The sequence below is a fragment of the Hippocampus zosterae genome, chromosome 3 (genome assembly GCF_025434085.1).
Source record: "Hippocampus zosterae strain Florida chromosome 3, ASM2543408v3, whole genome shotgun sequence".
Lineage (NCBI taxonomy): Eukaryota > Metazoa > Chordata > Actinopteri > Syngnathiformes > Syngnathidae > Hippocampus > Hippocampus zosterae.
The window spans coordinates 29104841-29124656 of NC_067453.1; the positions used below are offsets into that span (position 1 = coordinate 29104841).

Here is a 19816-nt window from a genome sequence, read left to right on the forward strand (position 1 = left end):
TTACACGTCAGTCTTAAGGTTAGCTGAACAATTAGCATCGCTTCTCCGTCTTTCCTCATCATCCCTTTTAAGATCAGCAATGTGAATAATGTTCCTTCTCATGCAGAGTGTGAGGTGCGCCCCGACAGGCTGCTGACATGGTGTCAGAGACAGACAAATGGCTACAGAGGGGTCGACGTCAACAACCTGACATCTTCATGGAGGAGTGGCCTTGCCCTTTGTGCTCTCATACATAAGCAGAGGCCTGAACTCATGTGAGAATGCACTCATGGTTTTCCGACTGATTATTTTTGCCCGGGACTGAAGAGATTTGGTTTTGACATTCAAACATGTATATGAGACGAGAAAAAAAAAACGTTTGCTGCAGTCATGTAAAAGTCAAGTTTAGCCTCTATGGCACATTAAAAATAGGTCCTTGGCAGATGAGTAATGCCAGGTCTGAATTATTTTTTATTTCCAAACATGTCAATGTGATTGTTTTTCTGTCTCAGTGACTACGACTCCCTTCATGAGGATGAAGTAGCAGCAAACAATCAATTGGCCTTTGATGTGGCTGAGCGGCACCTTGGGATTCAGCCAGTGACGACTGGGAAGGAGATGGTTGCCGGTGCTGAACCGGACAAGCTGCTCATGGTTTTATACCTCTCCAAATTTTACGTAGCCTTTAGGAACTCGCCTGGAAACAAAAAAGGTCAGAGTAAAAAAAATAATCAGTTATTTTTTGACTTTTTCTCTGTTATACCAAATTGCTTCATATAAGTTTCCTTTGCAAATGCAGGTTATTCTATAATGAAGTTAGAAAAAACGATTATTTGGATTAGATAAATTCTTTATCTCTTCAGTTATTTTTTTTCATTTATTTTTGATACAAAGGCATCATTTGTTGATCAGTGCTGGTCACATTAAAGGTCAAGCATCTGGCTCATACAATACAATACAATACAATACATGCTGATTTCTATAGCGCTTTCACAACAGCGGCAGCTGTAACAAAGCGCTTTACAAAACAGTTAACATAAAGTAAAATAATAAACACAACACATAACATAAAACACGGACAGCCATGCAGTTCTAACCACTTTTCCATCACACGCTTTGTTGTTTGAAGCAGTTTGAGATGAAAGAGGAGAGAATCAAAGTGTCCTTTAACCAGTGGATCAGAGACGTCATGCTCAAAATGTGCACACGTCGGCTACAAGCTAAGTTTCAAAGTCAACAAGAAGCTGTAGCATCCATTGACGAAAAAAGAGATTGGTTCACTTCTCCTGTCCCATGGAAATCCACTTCAATTCCAAGCGGCGACTCACGGTTCCAAATACGCTTCGGCGCTCTGCGCCAACGCTCCTCTCTCCTCATCCTCAACTTCAGCGGCCATCCATCCAGCCGCACCAACGCCAACTTTCCAACAGCGCTGACATAGCCACTGAACAAATTGGGGTTGTGAAAAATGCTGCCCATTACTGGCGCAAAAAACACAAGCGCCCCAGATCTGTCCAGCACCGACAGTCAATGGCGCCGACATTCCTCCCAATCAAAATCTGTGCTGGTACAGGCGTGCTGCCGAGAAGGCGCCACCACCAAGCACAGATACTGCTCCTTTGACGAATGTCGTGGCCAAAAAGCGCTGAAAACAGTCCATATCAGGTTCACACAATGAAACAACAAACAGCATGTGACAAAACAAAAGACAAAAACAGCAAAAAAGAACAAAAAAGCAAGGCTCTTGATGAGTACTTGCCGAAGGCTGCCTACTCGGGTGCCATCTTGGAAAAAAAAAAAAGCTTCAGAGCAATACATACATACAGACCATACATGTATGGTCCAACATAAATCTTGCCAACAACCCCCTCTTCCTCCAACTCTTCCAAAACCTGGACCCCCCCCCCAGATAGGTTTGAAACGTCTCTTTCCCAATCTGTTTCTGACTGGCTTTGTACACTTGCCATAGTCTTGAAGTGATGCTACACTTACGGGTTTGTCGCTTACCAGTATCTCACCTCAGGAAAGCGATTGCATTTACGAAATATAATTTTTTTTCATGCTTTATTTCATTTATTTTGTTTTGTTGTTACCCAACATAAAATTCTTTTGTTTGGGATTTTCTAAAGTTACTTCACACGTGACCTTTTAATATGAATTGCTTTATTTAAACTTCAACCACTGTTGTAAATCCAGACCAGGGTAATTAAACCAAGAGAGTGATCCAATGACTTCAAATACCAGTTAGTCATACCTCGGTTTTCAACCATAATACGCTCCAGAATGCTGTTCGAAAACCGATTTGTTCAAAAACTGAAACCACGCTCTTTAAAAAAAATTGTATATATTGAACATGTCTGCTCACAATGGAACGCTACATGAGGAAGCGTCACTTAGTATGTCTACCCGAGGAAGTGTCATTTCCTCGCGTAAGGAAGGCGAGAGGAGTCAAGTGGTGCATTCAAGTGCGCTCAGTTTGGTCAAGAACCGATTTTTGGTCATAATCCGAGTCATAAAAAACTCAATTTTGGGTCGAAAAACGATTTGGTCGAGAACAGAGAGGTTCAAAAACCGAGGTTTGACTGCCAGTTGTTCCCTTCTCTGTTCATAATATCCTGCAGAACTTGAATATCTCTGGTGATGGTATCACTTATCTCTAAATTGTTACTTTAGGGCGTCAAACGTGTTCATTCACGTTGAGTGTACATCCAAATATACGTGTGAATGCTTTGTTTTATCCCATGCCGTCATTGTTAAAGTATTTCCTACTTTATGTAGTATAAACATACTATGCATCTACATTACAGGAGCAAAAGAAAGAGATGAGAACTGTGAAAGGCAATCAACAAAAAGCAACCTAGGCCAGCCCAGGAAGAGGATACCAAAGGTTGTGTAACACTCTTCTAAGTGAATGTTCTGACATATTCATGGTATCATTGTGTATTTCTCTAATCGTGAAAGGCTTGATAGCACTTCCCAGTTCATCAGCTCTTTGCCTTTTCATTAATAAGAGCACCATCTTCTCTTCTGGCAACTGAAATGTTAATAGATTCTCTCAAGACGGCACAATGGTCCAAGTTGTGCATATAAATATTCAATCTCTGATTGCATGGATTGACGATGTCTGCAGGATGTACATTGCAAGGAAAATGGTCAATTATCTCAATTATAATGTTTAGCTTTCATTTTTTGATGATCAAGGAATCCTGTGGTTTCACTTGCAGGATGACAAAAAATTGGACGACGACTCTGTTCATAAGAGGCGACGTAAGGGAAACGGCTACCTCACAGAGGTAGGTCCATTATTTTATCATATTTGAAAGAGTGAAAATCGAGCCATATTTCATATTTATCTTTTGATCTCGTAACTATTCTTTATACTGTCTGTTCCTCGGGCCCTGCAACGTGCATCAGTTATCCTGTCACAGTGCGCCCTCAGCAGGTATGGGTGGGAAAGTGCAGGAGAACAAGGTCCGATCCATGGCAACACAGCTGCTGGCCAAATTCGAGGAGAACTCGGCAGAAAAAATGCATGGCAAGGTCAGATATGAATAAGTCGTAAATACATCACCCTTTGGACTATTTTTTTTAACCCTTGGACCATGGAGTTTTCAAGTGTTGTCTTTTTTTCACCGTTCATTGCTGCAGAATAACTGGAAAGAGAGAATTACATTTAGAGTATCCCAAAAAAAGGGAACTCATTCTCCAGTAAATAATCATCACATAATCTTTGAATTGTTTGGGGCAGGGTGTAAGACCACATCGATTTTGGATTCACCAGGTTTAGAGATTTTTAAGGATACAAGCTATCACTCCACTGATTTAAAAAATGAAAAATTCTTCCCCCCTTCTTCGATTTGCGAGATGCAAGATGGTGGCAGTGAGCTGAGCTCACTTCACAGGAATGGGCATTTTGTGATCAATAGTTTAAAAATAAGGGCTTGCCACTTGCACTTGAAGTCAAATTAAAACTGAGAAATTCATGTTGTGCAGTTCCATAAAACACATAAACTTGTCTTCTATTAATATCCGCTAGCTTAATGCTAACACAAACTGCCAAATTCCATAAACGGACTTGCAAAACTATCAATGTTTAATAAATTAAAACCTTTTAAATAACAGCAGTTTGAACATAAATGGTTCTGCAAAGCATGTAAACGGACAATATATCGCAATATATATTGTCTGTATAGTATATAATATATTACATATTGCTGCTATGTGACTTTAAGAAACTGGAACTGTATGTTTTTATTTTGAATATATAATTGCTCTTTAGAGTGAAATATATTTCAGCGTTTCAGGTCACTGGGATGAATCCACAAAAAATTGCTATACAATACTACAAAGTTGCTCTTCGAATGATTCATTGATCAGCAAAAAAAAAATGCTCCTCCAAAAAGAATCAAGTCTTGCATTAAATGTAGAAAACAAATAATTTTCTGACCAATTAAGTTGAGTTGTTAATTTGGGGGGCGGCCCGGTAGTCCAGTGGTTAGCACGTCGGCCTCACAGTGCAGAGGTACCGGGTTCGATTCCAGCTCCGGCCTCCCTGTGTGGAGTTTGCATGTTCTCCCCGGGCTTGCGTGGGTTTTCTCCGGGTGCTCCGGTTTCCTCCCACATTCCAAAAACATGCGTGGCAGGCTGATTGAACACTCTAGATTGTCCCTAGGTGTGAGTGTGAATGGTTTTTCGTTTCTGTGTGCCCTGCGATTGGCTGGCAACCGATTCAGGGTGTCCCCCGCCTACTGCCCGAAGACAGCTGGGATAGGCTCCAGCACCCCCCGCGACCCTAGTGAGGATCAAGCGGCTCGGAAGATGAATGAATGAATGAATGTTAATTTGGGATGACGTCCCAGTTTTTAACGCAACGTTACTGTGCTGCAGCACACTGATGATTTTCACACACAAGGACACGTGTGGGCTCACGTGGACGTACAGTATGCAACACAGCACGTGGTATTATACTGTTGTATTTCCAGACACCTCTTTCATTTTTCCCTTTTCAATACTTCCTTTTCCCATTCCTTCTGTGATCAGCTTGAGGATGACCTACCTAGCCCGTCCTGTTCTTCACCTCTTTCACCTCCCTCCACCCCACCTCCTCTCTCAAACGAGGAGTTGGAGGAGGGTGAAAATCCCCGCTTTGCAAAGCCTAAGGATGCTCCCCCTCCCTCTCCTCATCTGCCCCCCCCACAACCCAAGTGGCAGGTACGCTCCACAAATTCCTTCATTTCCATCTTGCATTCTCACTGCAAACATAGTCTTCATATTTCCCGTGGCTTCCTCTATCCGTTTCCATCCTCCTCAGCCTTCCATCTACCTTCGTTTACTGGAAAATCCTGCCTCTTACTCCATAAGCGGAAGTCGCTCTCCGTCACGCTCGCATGCCAATAGCCCGTTGCGCTCAACAATTCCTCAACGACAACGCACAGAATGCGCTTCTCCGGTTGCTAAAGACGGCCATTATTCTGCCTCTTCTCTGTTGAACACTGAACTTTCCTCATCAAGGTCACAGGAGGAAATGCGACAGGTGAACACACACGGTTGTTTGATTGGCATTTAATGAAAGAAAACACAAAGCTGCATTTAACCATTTTAATGCCATTAGCAGTTGAGTTGTTTGCTTATTAGAATTAAATATCAAATGCATCTCCTTCCATGTAGTTCCATCTTCTCATTGCTTTCTGCCTCCTATTGCTCCGCCCTGCAGACTAATGAGAGGCTGACGACTAGACAGTTTGCACAAAAGACAATCAAGGAAAGAGCTGTTCTCCTTTCGTCCTTGTTTACTGGCTCCAACAAACCCACTCCTGTTCATGTTTCCGCTCTCCCTCAAGCACAGGTTCTGCTCATCGTCGGGTTTGTATATCGCTGGCATCGGGCACAAACCTCTTGCGTTACAATTTGCTAAATGTAAGATTTTGTTTCGGCGGCCTGGTAGTCCAGTGGTTAGCACGTGGGCTTCACAGTGCAGAGGTACCGGGTTCGATTCCAGCTCCGGCCTCCCTGTGTGGAGTTTGCATGTTCTCCCCGGGCCTGCGTGGGTTTTCTCCGGGTGCTCCGGTTTCCTCCCACATTCCAAAAACATGCGTGGCAGGCTGATTGAACACTCTAAATTGTCCCTAGGTGTGAGTGTGAGTGCGAATGGTTGTTTGTCTCTGTGTGCCCTGCGATTGGCTGGCAACGGATTCAGGGTGTCCCCCGCCTACTGCCCGAAGACAGCTGGGATAGGCTCCAGCACCGCCCGCGACCCTAGTGTGGATCAAGCGGCTCGGAAGATGAATGAATGAATGAATATTTTTTTTCACAACTCGATGCTATCGGTCATTCCACATGTGTGGGTGAGTTAGACAAAATATTGACCAATCCCGTGTTGAAAATATCTTGCTCTCTTTGATGATGCATTGTTGAACAAACGTTAGGGGTGGGGGGGGGGTGCTTTGGGGCTTTCCTGAAAAGTGATGTTTTTGGACAGATAAAGAATTCCGCCCGATGCCAGCAATATCTTAAATTTCTGTTGTCCTTCTTCTGCTTCGTCTTGAACGTTTGACTATTCTCTAGGTTGATCTATCTTCCTCTATTCTTCCATCTCAAAGCACCAAAATCTACCCTGTGGTCCACCCTATCCCTGACCCCACTGCTCAGGCCGGTTTCTTTAACCCTCTTCACCTCAAGCACAAGAAAGTATCTCCCTCTCCCACGTTTTATGCCGTCTCTGAAAGTACACGGCAAACTTGTCGCGTGGATTCTCCGTCTAGTAAGCGCAAAGTCCCCACTGAAATATCGGGTTCTAACGCCAGCCAGGATGCCGCATCTCCAGTCGCTGAAATCGGCTTCTCTTCATGTCCAATTTTTGCACTATCAGAAGAAAATACAGGGACAGAATACAGCCCTCGGGGCAATCTCGAAACACGACGGCAAATGCTCGAAACGTCTCATGAGACATCGGAGAGCCACGAATGTGGTGTACGTGCAAAGGTAACAGATGTGTGCCAGAAGCGGCAGCACGCATGGCATGTACGCTTTGTGCATGCTTACAAACCTCATTTACAAGGGATCGGCACAACTGCACCGTTTTTAATAGGTTGCTCTTCCCTTTGCTGTATGTATGTCTTAGTTCAATGGAAGTTATAGTCTTGAAGAGCCAAAACGAGTCATTCGCTCCGAGAGTTGTCCAACTGGAGCTCCAAACTACAGTAAAGAGGTACCATTTAATAGCCCAGCCTCAATCCAGGTTTTTTTTTTTTTAAGGGAAAGAACAATGTCACCCGTTCTCCTTCTGACTTTCTTGTGTGAACTACTTCCCTCTGTTGTCCTTTGATTTCCGTCGGTGTCGATGTTAGCGCACAGTTGGAAAGGTGTCGTCAACCATAGACGCTAAAGCCCAAATACTAGCCGTCCTCTATGAGACGGATCACAGGCCCGGTGCTGCTACGGTAAGATGTGTGCTAACCATCAAATTCATGGCCTCATCTGCCATTTTGTTGGAAAAGATACTAAATTAGCAACACACAAAAAGACATCCAACACTTTTTGCATTGTGCACTCTATCGCATTCAAATAAAAATAAAAATAACTGTGCCTGGGGCGGCCCGGTAGTCCAGTGGTTAGCGCGTCGGCTTCACAGTGCAGAGGTACTGGGTTCGATTCCAGCTCCGGCCTCCCTGTGTGGAGTTTGCATGTTCTCCCCGGGCTTGCGTGGGTTTTCTCCGGGTGCTCCGGTTTCCTCCCACATTCCAAAAATATGTGTGGCAGGCTGATTGAACACTCTAAATTGTCCCTAGGTGTGAGTGTGAGCGTGGATGGTTGTTCGTCTATGTGTGCCCTGCGATTGGCTGGCAACCGGTTCAGGGTGTCCTCCGCCTACTGCCTGAAGATGGCTGGGATAGGCTCCAGCACCACCCGCGACCCTAGTGAGAATCAAGCGGTTAGGAAGATGAATGAATGAATGAACTGTGCCTGGAACAAAACTCCCTCTGAACGCACTGCAAAGCTATGCTTGCTTAACATTGCTGATCGGGTCTTGGTTTTGCAACTGGGCTTGCTAAAACATTCCCAACACGTCCTTGTGGATAGACGTACTGTCAAATCAAGATATCCAGATTTTTTTTTAAATATATACAGGATATAAAAAGGTTGGATTTAAACAAGGTTGCTCTTATACTCTTTCTTACTCTTCCAGCATTGATTCCTAAGAAGGCCTAGGAAAAATATTCATACATGAGTAAGATATCCCCCCCCCCCCCCCCCCCCACACACACACACACTTGTGGAAAGTTCATTCCTGTGATGTTCCTATTTCTTAATCTCTGGAATATTCTCATCAGCTATTCATTGGAATAAAAAGAAACTCCATGTCCAGAAAGTTACTTGAACCTTGCCGCGTGTCTTTTCTCAGTGTATGGGACGTAAAGACTTCCACTCCGGACTTGGTGGCAGCGATATCTGCCACTTCTGCTCCAAGCGGGTCTACGTCATGGAGAGACTGAGTGCTGAAGGTTTCTTCTTCCACCGAGAGTGTTTCCGCTGTGACGTCTGTAACTGCACTCTCCGACTGGGCGGCCACGCCTTCAACTCATGTGAGGGTATGGTTGAGTCACGATCCATCTGTACTATTTAATCACTTTAACCATTATTTTATTGAAATTAAATTATTGCCTGTGACATACTTATTCGTAGACGTTTGTATTGCTCTTTCAGCAAAGTTCTACTGTAAGATGCATTATACCCAATACCAGTCCAGTGCACACTTGAGGAAAAGAAAGGTAAGTTCTATTATTCTACAATCTTTTTTAGAACATGTTGCAGCCATAAATTTCAAATGTTTATTTGCTCAACACAAAGTTTATCAGTTTAATCATTGAAATATCTTGTCATTTGTACTGTATTCAATCAGACAAGTTGAAAAGAATTTGCAAATCGTGGTATTCGGGTTTTATTTAACACAATGTCCCAACTTCATTGCAAGTGCGTGCGTGTGTGCATGTGTGTGTGCGCTCTGATTTTTCTGAGGAATACATATTCTCGGGTTTCTGTAGTCCTCCACAAAGGCACACTGATTATACTTATATTAAATCAAAATCAAAATTAAAATTGATTTAAATTAACGCCGATGCCGCATTAATCTTGCGATAAAAAAATAATCACGTTGAAATTGATTTAAATTAACACCGATAACACGTTTAAATGACAGCACTAAAAATATTATTTCTCGTGCTTCATAAAAAGTTAGTTGCATCCCTTAAATTTTTTTATTACTGTATTTTTGCCACTATAAGGCACACCTTTAATGAATGGCTTATTTTAAAACTGTTTTCATGGATAGGGCTACAATAGCGGCTACGGTCACGTTATGCATCCCGTTGAGCGCTTTATTTATATCGAGCTTTCACAACTTACTGCAGCTGTAACAAAATACTTTACATAACTAATAAGATATAACTAAATAACTAACCTAACTACGTCCAAGAAATCAGACTATTGATCCATGTATAAGGCGCAACGGATTATAAGGTGCTCTGTTGGCTTATGAGAAAATTGAATGCCTTTTGGTGCGCCTTATCGTGTGGAAAATACTGTACAATTATTTTTTTTTTTAATGTATGCATTTATTTTTACCTATGAGTTAGTAAAGAAACTGAACTATTCATCTCACCTAATCATGGCGCCTCAATGAGCTCTGCAATACAAGGTCGCTTGTAAAAATCAACTAAATTAGTCACGTGGTCCACCAGTTCTGAATACACAACCATCATTGTCTTGCGCTCTGTAATCTCATGCGTGATTATATTTGTGTAGGAGGACCACAACCGTATCACAGACCTGGTGCTAGAGAAGGGGAGAACCCCAGTGGCAAGCGGCATCCAGACACAACCACCAGGTACCCTGGTTTCCTTGCTTAGGCGAGGCCTGAGTTGGCCAAGGCATGCCAGCCGCCGGGCTGTGTGTGTGATTCCTGGACATCTTTTGGGCAGTGTGCGTGAGTGTTTCGCAGCTGTGGCTACCCATGTCCGAAGCTACTCGCATGACTATGTGTTCCTGTTTGAGTTGCTGGGCATGGGCTGTTCTCTGCTCTGCGTAATGCATGAGGTGCTTGGACAGATCAGCCAGGAGGCTCGGCTAACTCATGTGCACTGAGCTGCGGAAGTAGTCTCTCGGGCTTTGTCTCACTTAAGTGTGCTCCATCTACTCCCCGATACATCGAGAGTTGACTCGTATCTTTCTTATCTGCATTCCAAAGTGCCTTATTGAATATAATTTGGAAGGCCAAGGCGATTTTTATGATCATGGTATACTATTGTAATGCAAATTTGCTTGTTCAAGGCTTCTTAAACGATCAACATCTCGGAACAAGTGCTGAATGATTACCTTATACCCCTTTTGATAATGAATCGGAGTTGAAATGTTTGAAAACTCTCAACTGTTGTTCATGCAGCATTGAATTGCAACTTGCAAATAACCAAGGACGTGCTCCTGAATCCAACTTTTAGAATGTTTAGCATGCTTTTAACTGAACTATAAGAGTTGACTCTACAAGGCTGTTGACACGGCATTTTGCCTGCTGCACCATGACTGCAATGGAACTGCCAAAAAGTTGTTTTTTTTTTTTTTTTAACGGAATATTTTAATTTGTTCATGGTTATGTTGTTTCACATATTTCGTCCTTGGTTTAAATCAATGTAATCTTGCAAAGTAAAAATCTGATAGTGTTGTAGTGGGAAAACAATGATAAACGTCTATCTAATAGAACATTTGTGAAACTTTTACACACATTTTGTTGTCTCACTTTTATTTTTTTTAAAGCACTTTGGTTTTTACTATTTTGCCTAAGAATATTTATATAATTTTGTGCTTGAAAAAGACCAAAAAATTTCCATTTTGACTGTTGAATTAAATTCTTCTGGTTTGAGTTTGTAAAAATCCAATTGCTTTTTCAGTTCCTTTTCCGCACGTCAATTTGTTCTGCCCCCAACACTCTTCTCGGACCTTTTTTCCCCTCAAAATTTCCTTTGTTCATTCACTTCACTTTGTTCAGTCTGTTGAACATTTACAAGTCAGTACAACTTGCCATTGATGCAAGAAGAGTGAGAGTTGGCATTGTCTGTTGTAACTCGTTCCCATTTGAGGTCATAATGCAAGATGTGGCAATATGCTGACGTTTCTTCACACTTTCCCAGTTGTAATAATTGTGACGCACAGATTAAACCTTTTATTGGACATCTCCATGGCATTGTCACCGTTTGTGTTCCATGCCAGTGATAACATCCAATGTGAGCCTCGTAACCTTTGTGCTTAGCAGTTCCTCACTAACGCCCTTATTACCACCAACACACAGCGTCTGCCTGCCTCAGTTGCTGCATCATCGTCATCCATCCTTCTCTTACGGCTAGTTTGAAAGTAACGCTCGTGTCCACATCTCTGTGTGGTTCCCTCTGTTACAGAAGAAGGCATCCTCCCTTCAGAACCCTTCTCCAGATCCTTGTCATGTACCTGCTAGAATTTGTCCAAGATTAGAAGCCCACTAGCTGCTTTTTCCACACAGCATGAGACATTTAATATGATGCAGGGAATATACAAAATGAACACGCCGCTTGCTTTTTTTTTTGCTCATGATCACACTATACGTTAACCCTTTCAGGGACAGTGGTTACTGCGGTGGACAGCATATCATTTTATCAGGTTACAATAATAAATTTACAATAATAAATAATTTGACCCATAACCAGTATGTATGACTTAATTGAAATTAAATATATGGAGAAAATAATTTTTCTTTATTTACAGTGTTTAAGCTTAAAAGGAATAATGAGCTGGTAGATGGATTTTTACATCAGAAAATTTTTGTGTACATTTCCCATTGGATTTTTAGTTTTGTTGTTTTATCGCTTGACACATTGACATTCTAGAATTTTTACAAATTCTAGGTTTTGAATTGGTTCCTTTTTTTTAATTCGGGAAAAATCCGATCTTTTAACAAGGTGTGTTCACTTTCTATATCCCATGAATATTAATTGTCTGCGTTGCCGTAGGTGTAGATCTTGATGCAGTCCACCAGCCTTTTTATTTCCTTATTCACAATCGCTGTAAAGAATGCATAATCTGTTAAAATTATGCAATGTAAATAGAACTAAAAATAAATCCAATTGATAACATAATGGGTTTGGTGCTTTATTGTCGGCTAGTTTGATTTCCGTGACAACTTCATTTGGAGTAGAAATCAAGTTTGTCCCCCCCCCCTCCTCCCAAAATCTCTATCTATGAACCACACAATTAACAATTGCATTCGCCGTCATCTGTCAAGAAAATCCTCTGTCTGCCTTCGTGCTTATTTGACCCACAATCACCTGTTTGTCGTAGTTGCTTGTCAGCGTGAGAGTACCACATGTTTGGAACTGAAAGGCCAGAAGAAAAAAAAGGGCAGTATATTAAAATGCCACAAATTCAACCACATCCAAGGGAATTTCATACCTGAGCAAAGCTGAAGTGAATCACCTTGGCTATCATCTTCTACTGGACTATGTTTCTGGACTTTTGACTTCCTCAAGATTTTTTTCTTTTGGGTGGTGATACTGTTTCACTTTTTCCAACACTTCACATGTGACTCTGATCAATCGCTTCACACAAACCTGTAGCCAATCGAAATGGGAACATCAAACTACAAGAGTAAGTCCACTCCCCTCCAAAATGATATGGGCCTATTTTTTTTTCTTTTAGATTGAAAACATTTGAGTTTGAAAGCCTCTAGTACAGTGGTTCTTAATATTTTCGATCGAACCCCAGGAGGGTTCGGTGAATCTGTCTCAGGGGTTCGACGGAGCCTCTGCCATGGAGGTTAAGACACACCCGACTCAAGATGTCAATTAGTTATGACACTCCCGCTTGGCCATCGCTGGCTGCGGATGATCACATGACTTTGCTTGTCCAATCAGTGCTGTGGGAAATTCAGTTCGCTTCGTAGTCAACGTGTGACTGTCTTACAATATATTTTTTTAAAGTATACTTTTTTTGTTTTTTAATATCTTGAATTTGTTTAAAAAAATATACAGGTATATATATACATACAGTATATATAACATTATTTATGTTTCACTAATGAAGAGTTTGGTGAATGTGCATATTAACTGGTTGGGTTCGGTACCTCTAAGAAGGTTAAGAACCACTGTTCTAGAATGATCAGTAAAGAGGAATTGCATCATTTTTATCATGTCAATGGGTCACAAGCTTAATGCAGTTACTGCACACAAAATATTTCCTCCTAAAGTGTGTAGTCGCATTTGTTCCAGTACTTATGGTCACCTTCGATTTCGGTCTTCTCTGACAAATTGTTGCAGATGTTTTCAAGTTGTTCCTCATATGCAAATGTAAATACCTAAAAAGGTAAACTTTTTTTTTTCTTATTTCTTTCATAATCCCACGTCAAACTCAAATGTTTCAGTCTACTACAGTCGATGCTAAAAACAAAGGAATTGGCCTCGCATGCTTTTCTTTTGTTTGTCCTTTCTTTTTTTCCTTCCGTCCATTTGTCTCTCTTTCATTCTTTCTTCCCTTCTTGCTTGATTTTATCTGATTGAGAGGAACCATCTTTGGAAAAATACTGTAAAATGTTGACATCCCTTAACGTGAGTACGGTACTTTATTGCAATATGTTGTACTGTAACTTTAGTGTAACATGATAGTCGATGGCAGTAGTAGTTGGCAGCGTTTCAGCCAAATTTAGACTTGGAGTAACTGAATCCATACTATATTTACTTTTTTTTTTTAATTGATCCATTTCATTGAGACTGTGAGTGCCACAGTGTACTTAGTTCACCCTCACTGTACTTTGAACTTGACTGGCAGCTCATATCCCATAGCCAATTAGTGTTGTTGTTTTTAACTTCCAGACAGGCCATCTATTATGCGTTCACAGCATGACGATGATCCTGGAAAAACGGACATGGCTGTGGAAACCATCGATGTGCCCTGCATAGAAAAGCCTGCGGAGCGTGATGTCACACAGGCGAAGGGGGCTGAAGGTCAGGATGGTTTTCCGTCCAGGATTTAGATCACATATATAGACATACATCTTCCATAGTTTGAGATTATAAAAAAAACCAAAGTGTAGTCTTCATCAGGATAATAATCTGTTTTGCTTGTTACTGTCTAAAACATTATTTTGTTTGAATTAGTCCTTGAGATCTCATTATGGCTAACAACCCCCCGCCCCAACTATAGTTAAGTTATGACATTTTACTCCGATTTAAAAGGAGAGGTAAATGGTTTTTTTTTCTTTCTTTCTGGTTGGGCTTACCAAATTCTGCAGTCGTCTGCATTTCTGTCGAGCAATATGTTTTACTACTGTTGTTTTAATTTGTTAACGTTACACAACAGCACTGCTTTTTACTATGCGTCTGTGCCTAATTAAATACAGCTTCTGTATTTAATCAAGTCGTTATAATGCTGTGACTTAGAAATGTCATTACAGTTTGCCTTTCATTTATCTTAGGCCAATGTTCTTGTTTTAAAGGATGCTTAGATAAATACTGGCCTTCCACTTCGGGGTGGCAAGGAAATACGGATGTGTGACTGCTGGGGTGTAGCTAGCTTTGCAATCATTCCTAGAAAGCAATCATCTCTGCTAACTACAACATGAATCAGGGGATGAAACTCAGTATATGATGTCTCTCTGTCTCTTGTTTCCCCCCCCCCCCCCCAGTATATGTCGGTCACTCTAAGACCAAACGCAGTAATTGCTGGAAACAAAGAATCAGAGCAAGTGAGTATACTTCTCCGTAGCTAACTTTTCTGGCTTTTAAGGGCATTTTCTATCTTCATCTTGATGATAATCGAAGGCTAATTTAGACCAATGTGGGGGAGGGTGGGGTTGAAGGTTTAGTAATTGCACTAACGAGGGAACTGCTTTCTTAATACTCACCAAACTATGCAATTTGCCATTGATGATTGTTTTTCCCAAGGATTCCCATTGAGATTTGTCAAAAACTTCCGACGAAGCTGGCCGCGGGACAAAGGACCTGAGACTGTTCCCGAAGCGGACTCTGACTTTGAGGAGATCGAGTCGACTGAAAAACAAACCGTACATTGACAGACACCCCCCCTCCCACCACCACCACCACCACCCTCAACAATGTTGGTTATTTTATGACTAAATAGGAATTTGTTGTTTTTTCTTTACTCAGGCTTCTAGAGGCCAGGCATCTGATCTCAAACATCCCTCGGAGAGAAGTGAGAAGAGTAAAAAGTTGACGGCATGCAACTCAACCAGCCCAAAGAAACGTTTGATCTTATCTCTTAATGAGAAAGAGAAACTCTTGAGCTGGGACGTGCTGGGCACTCCAGAGGAAACTTCCATTACAATTGACGCCAAGACCACAAAGCATCGCCAGGTTTGAGACATGACTATCGCTCTCCTTGTATAATGCAAATAGTCCAGTGAGAAATTAATTTCACCTCATAATGACCTGTGTTAGCCGTTCCCCTCTGATGTTTTATCAGGTCCAAGCAGAGACGGAAGCAGATAAGCTTCAGGCGGACTCCAGCCAACATGGAGAACTAACTGAAAGGCAATTTGCCTCCGCCGCTTCGCTCTCAGCATTCCATCTTATTGCCAACGCCTTCAGGAGGACATTTAGTGTGACCGATCCTTCCAGCAGCTCCATCGCAGCCCCCACAATGTTTGTAAAGACGATCATGATGTACCCCTGCTCTCGTTTGTACTGGAACCTTTCTCGTCAAGTCCCTCCTTCAAATGTTTGATGTGATTCTCTATTTCTGTGATGAATGTCAGAGTTAGATATGTTTCACACTTTCGGTTTCGTTCCATTTCACCAGGAGGCCCGGACATGGCGGCCAACCCAGACGTAGGCCTATGTCGGAGGGAGAGCTGAATTTCAACTCTGCTGAACCAGAATTATCCACTGAGAAGAAGGCTAGAAACCATCAGGCTGGTGTGGACTTGCCGTCTCTGCTGCAGCAAGTCTCCCTGAAAGGCCGCAGAGACTCCGGAAGGGTCTTCAGTGATGGAATATCATCACTGTCCAAAAGGAAGATGAGTCTTTTCTCCTCCTTGAGGCTCAGGAAGAGGGAGTCGTCAGAGACTGACGGGAAAGACCAGGAGCTCCATAAGGAAATCAGGATGATCCTTACCAACCTGAGAAACAACGGTCAGTGTCGTGATATAGCAACCTGAGATTGCACCTTATTACCTAGCGTATATTCTTAGAAGTTAAGTACATTCATATATAAGATTAAAAAAAATATGCAAGCCATACATTTCTCAGCAGTTTGCAAATGTTTTCGTGACAAATAGAAACCTGCTTTTTTTTTAATTTGTTGGAATTTCGTGTCTTAAATGCCCCACTTTAGTGTGAGTCTCTGAGCAACAGTGTCAATATTTCCTTTGTATCTAGCTTCCAGTCAGCAGAGTCTGGAGGAGCCCTGCTCAACTGATGAGGAATGCGAATCCACCAATAGAAAGGTTCGTACACTTGGATGTACTATTTCTGTACGGTGCCCCTGTGTGTTAGTGTTTTTTTTTTAAATTTGTGTATATGTAATAGTAAGCGTTGAATACTTCTGGGGCGGCCCGGTAGCCCAGTGGTTAGCACGTCGGCTTCACAGTGCAGAGGTACCGGGTTCGATTCCAGCTCCGGCCTCCCTGTGTGGAGTTTGCATGTTCTCCCCGGGCCTGCGTGGGTTTACTCCGGGTGCTCCGGTTTCCTCCCACATTCCAAAAACATGATTGGCAGGCTGATTGAACACTCTAAATTGTCCCTAGGTGTGAGTGTGAATGGTTGTTCGTTTCTGTGTGCCCTGCGATTGGCTGGCAACCGAATCAGGGTGTCCCCCGCCTACTGCCCCCGCCTACTGCCTGAAGACAGCTGGGATAGGCTCCAGCACCCCCCGCGACCCTAGTGAGGATCAAGCGGCTTGGAAGATGAATGAATGAATGAATACTTCTGGTTCCAGGTGTCAGCAGAAAGACAACGACAGAAGCAAGAAAAGACGGTGGCCCAACAGGCCAAACGAGAACAGCTAAAGAGGTTGCATAGAGCTCAGGTACTGATTCTTACTGTGGTTGCATATGACCTACTTTAGCAGTAGTACAATGTCTTTTTTTTTTTACTTTATGTACATTCCAGATGGTTAACCACCTTTTTAGTGTGAATGCATCACGTGTTGTTTTGATTTTGTTCAGGTGATTCAGCGACAACTGGAGGAGGTGGGAGAGAAACAAAGAGACCTGGAAGAAAGAGGAGTGGCTCTAGAAAAGCTTATACGGGGAGAAACGGGTATTGAATAATGTAGTAAGATGCATGCACATGTAGATGGCAAAAAAACGGGTCGGCGATAATAGAAAAGTCAAATTGATACACAATAGATACACAGACCATTTACGGAAACTGTCAATGGAGTTTTCCTCAGATTTGTTCTCCACTGTGCAGCATCTCTTTGGCCACAAGTACAAAATGTGATCCTCCTGTGGGCGTGTTTGCATCAGTATATGGTTTAAGTAATGGAATGACCTACAATAACAACTCTTAATTTTACTCTCTTTCGGCCCTCTAAAATATGTTGTGTTAACTTCTTGTGCCACCTAAAATCCCTTCAAATCCCAATCCCAACCTACTGTCTGCGCTTTTGTCTCTTGACTCCAAGGAACGGACAATCAAACAAATGATGAAGAATATTCCCAACTTTATCAGTCCTGGTTTCAACTGGTTTTGGAGAAGAACAGACTTGTACGATATGAATCTGACCTCATGATCTTGTAAGTGACTGCATCCGAGTGAGAAACACGAAAACATCACATTGGTCAGTGGTGATGCACTTTCCATCTATGACCAGTAGAGGGCATTTATTTCTCTCTGTCTCAGTGCTCAGGAGCTTGAATTGGAGGACACCCAGGACCGACTTCAGCAAGATCTTCGCCGCAGGATGAATAAAGAAGGTAAACCTGTCGTGTGCAACCACATTTGCAGCAGGGATTCTTTGCGCTGATCATTTGTATTTGATCACTTGCTTTTTTTTTTTCACTCTCTCTCTCTTCCACAGATACAATGAAGAGCGCCTCTGAGCTCCAGAAGGAGCAGGAGATCCTGTCTGAGATTATGAGGACGGTCGAGAAAAGGGACATGCTGGTATCTAAACTTGAGGAACAGAGGCTGATGGAGAGAGCTGAAGACCGGGACTTGGAGAGCCGTGTGCTGTCTAAAGGCTACGAGTTTCATTGGGCCCAGGCTAATGATAGCTGGGAGTCAGTCGAGGCTGGGCTTGAGGGGTGATGATTAAAGAAAGTAAGTCCAGGGCAGATGCAAGCCAGGGAGGGCAAATCAAATGTCCAAACACTAATTTAAAGAAGAAAAGTAAACTCTTTACCATTCCGTTTCAGTCATTCCTCATAAATGGGATACGTACAACTATAAAAGTCTTGACTTTTAAGATGTTTATTAAACAGTTTTTTTCTTCTTTTTTTTTATTGAAGAGACTTGAGAGGAAGAATCAAAATAGAACTAATGATTCAAATGAAAAGATTAATATCTGATGTCAATTGAGTTTATTTATGACTTGTGAATGACTTGACAGCCTTTTTGCTCACTTCATAATTCAACTTGCCTGTAGCCACATCTGCTGTTCTTTCTACATAAGTTGGGTTGTTGACAGATATGGCGGCTGTTGTATATGATCACGTTTTACCACATGGACTAACCGGGCACTTCACCTGGGGTTTCAGTTTTGCACAGCTAAAACTTTGTAATTACACATGCATATTATGCTCACTAATATAAATGTGTGTCCTGTTTGTATGTGTGTGCAAAGCCGCTTTCACACTGCCGTCCTGAGAAATTGGTGTAACGTTGCACCCGAGATTTATTAGCTGGTCCCTTTGAAGCAGAACTCACAGGAAACTGTTGTGGTTTTTGCAATTTCATTGGCGGTAAATATATGCAGGGAGACATCAGTGCGGCAGTTAAAATCGCTTTAAGCATGAAGTGAGCCTTGAGAGTTAAACTTCACTCTGCTTATACACGAGCAGCGTTGTGCCTGATACTAGCTCAGAAGGCAAGTTTACCCTTCTGTATCTGGATTTTACTTGAAAGAGCAAGACAAAGGCTGTGAAATGCCAGCTAAAATGGCCTGTATGAAAGCGGCTGTAGCCTCGGAATGTGTTTTTTTTTCCCCCATGTTGCATTTTCTCATTTAATTGTAATGTGAGAAATGGTTACAGATGAGTGATTCACTCTTTCATGTACGGTATATCTAGCCAATAATCCGGGATGCTGTGACGAGATAAATTGCTACATGGCTGAGAATGGAGTGTGCCGATCTTCTGTAGTTCAAAGTGAATTTAGCCAGGAACCAGCAACTGCTGCTTAGCTTAGCTTTTTGGCTTTATTCTTAGCGAAGTAACCGCAATTGATTGCTCAACTTGAATTAGACACATGAGACCAAATTTAATTTGGTATTATTTAAATGTTGTTGCAACACGTGTTGGTTTTATACCATTTGTTTTCAAATGAACCCAATCTATAATAAAATGGATTTACATGTTTTCCCACTGATAACTAACGACAAATATGAATATGATTTGATTCATTTTGTGGTGACCGGATATTCTCGTACTGTATGTGAAAGACAAACGATTTTTCAACCAAACTTTGCAGTGCAGACCAAAAAAAAAGTTCCGATTTAGCAGACATCCTCGTTTTATTTTGTTTTGTTGTACAGTATTGTTTGTTGTCAAATATCGTAAGTTCCAAAAACGACAAAAGTGGGCTAAAACTGCGTCCATCCTTTGAGCCCGACGTTCCTCCGGAAAAGGGCGGGGCCTCTCACT

The 19816-nt window shown here is 42.0% G+C and overlaps 1 protein-coding gene and 1 long non-coding RNA gene across 6 annotated transcripts in view; one reads left to right on the plus strand and one right to left on the minus strand.

Moving 5' to 3' along the window:
* LOC127598278 (F-actin-monooxygenase mical2b-like) overlaps window positions 1-19555 on the plus strand; it is a 43238-nt gene extending 23683 nt beyond the window's left edge. Inside the window, exons 12-33 of one of the 5 annotated variants that reach the window (XM_052061989.1) lie at window positions 107-254; window positions 492-691; window positions 2787-2866; window positions 3204-3272; window positions 3394-3519; window positions 7100-7186; window positions 7326-7418; window positions 8381-8567; window positions 8683-8747; window positions 9781-9862; window positions 13866-13997; window positions 14678-14737; window positions 14937-15055; window positions 15159-15365; window positions 15475-15653; window positions 15811-16142; window positions 16389-16456; window positions 16948-17037; window positions 17177-17270; window positions 17638-17749; window positions 17856-17929; window positions 18034-19555. In XM_052061989.1, coding sequence (XP_051917949.1) covers window positions 107-254; window positions 492-691; window positions 2787-2866; window positions 3204-3272; window positions 3394-3519; window positions 7100-7186; window positions 7326-7418; window positions 8381-8567; window positions 8683-8747; window positions 9781-9862; window positions 13866-13997; window positions 14678-14737; window positions 14937-15055; window positions 15159-15365; window positions 15475-15653; window positions 15811-16142; window positions 16389-16456; window positions 16948-17037; window positions 17177-17270; window positions 17638-17749; window positions 17856-17929; window positions 18034-18263 — 2834 coding nt within the window. In that variant the 3' untranslated portion in view covers window positions 18264-19555. Of the gene's footprint in view, window positions 1-106; window positions 255-491; window positions 692-2786; window positions 2867-3203; window positions 3273-3393; window positions 3520-7099; window positions 7187-7325; window positions 7419-8164; window positions 8207-8380; window positions 8568-8682; window positions 8748-9780; window positions 9863-11423; window positions 11662-13865; window positions 13998-14677; window positions 14738-14936; window positions 15056-15158; window positions 15366-15474; window positions 15654-15810; window positions 16143-16388; window positions 16457-16947; window positions 17038-17176; window positions 17271-17637; window positions 17750-17855; window positions 17930-18033 lie in introns of those variants that run through there. The other 4 variants (XM_052061990.1, XM_052061991.1, XM_052061993.1 and 1 more) reach the window with 4 other exon arrangements.
* LOC127598394 (uncharacterized) overlaps window positions 1-19816 on the minus strand; it is a 164867-nt gene that overhangs the window by 68538 nt on the left and 76513 nt on the right. The window lies entirely within an intron of this gene.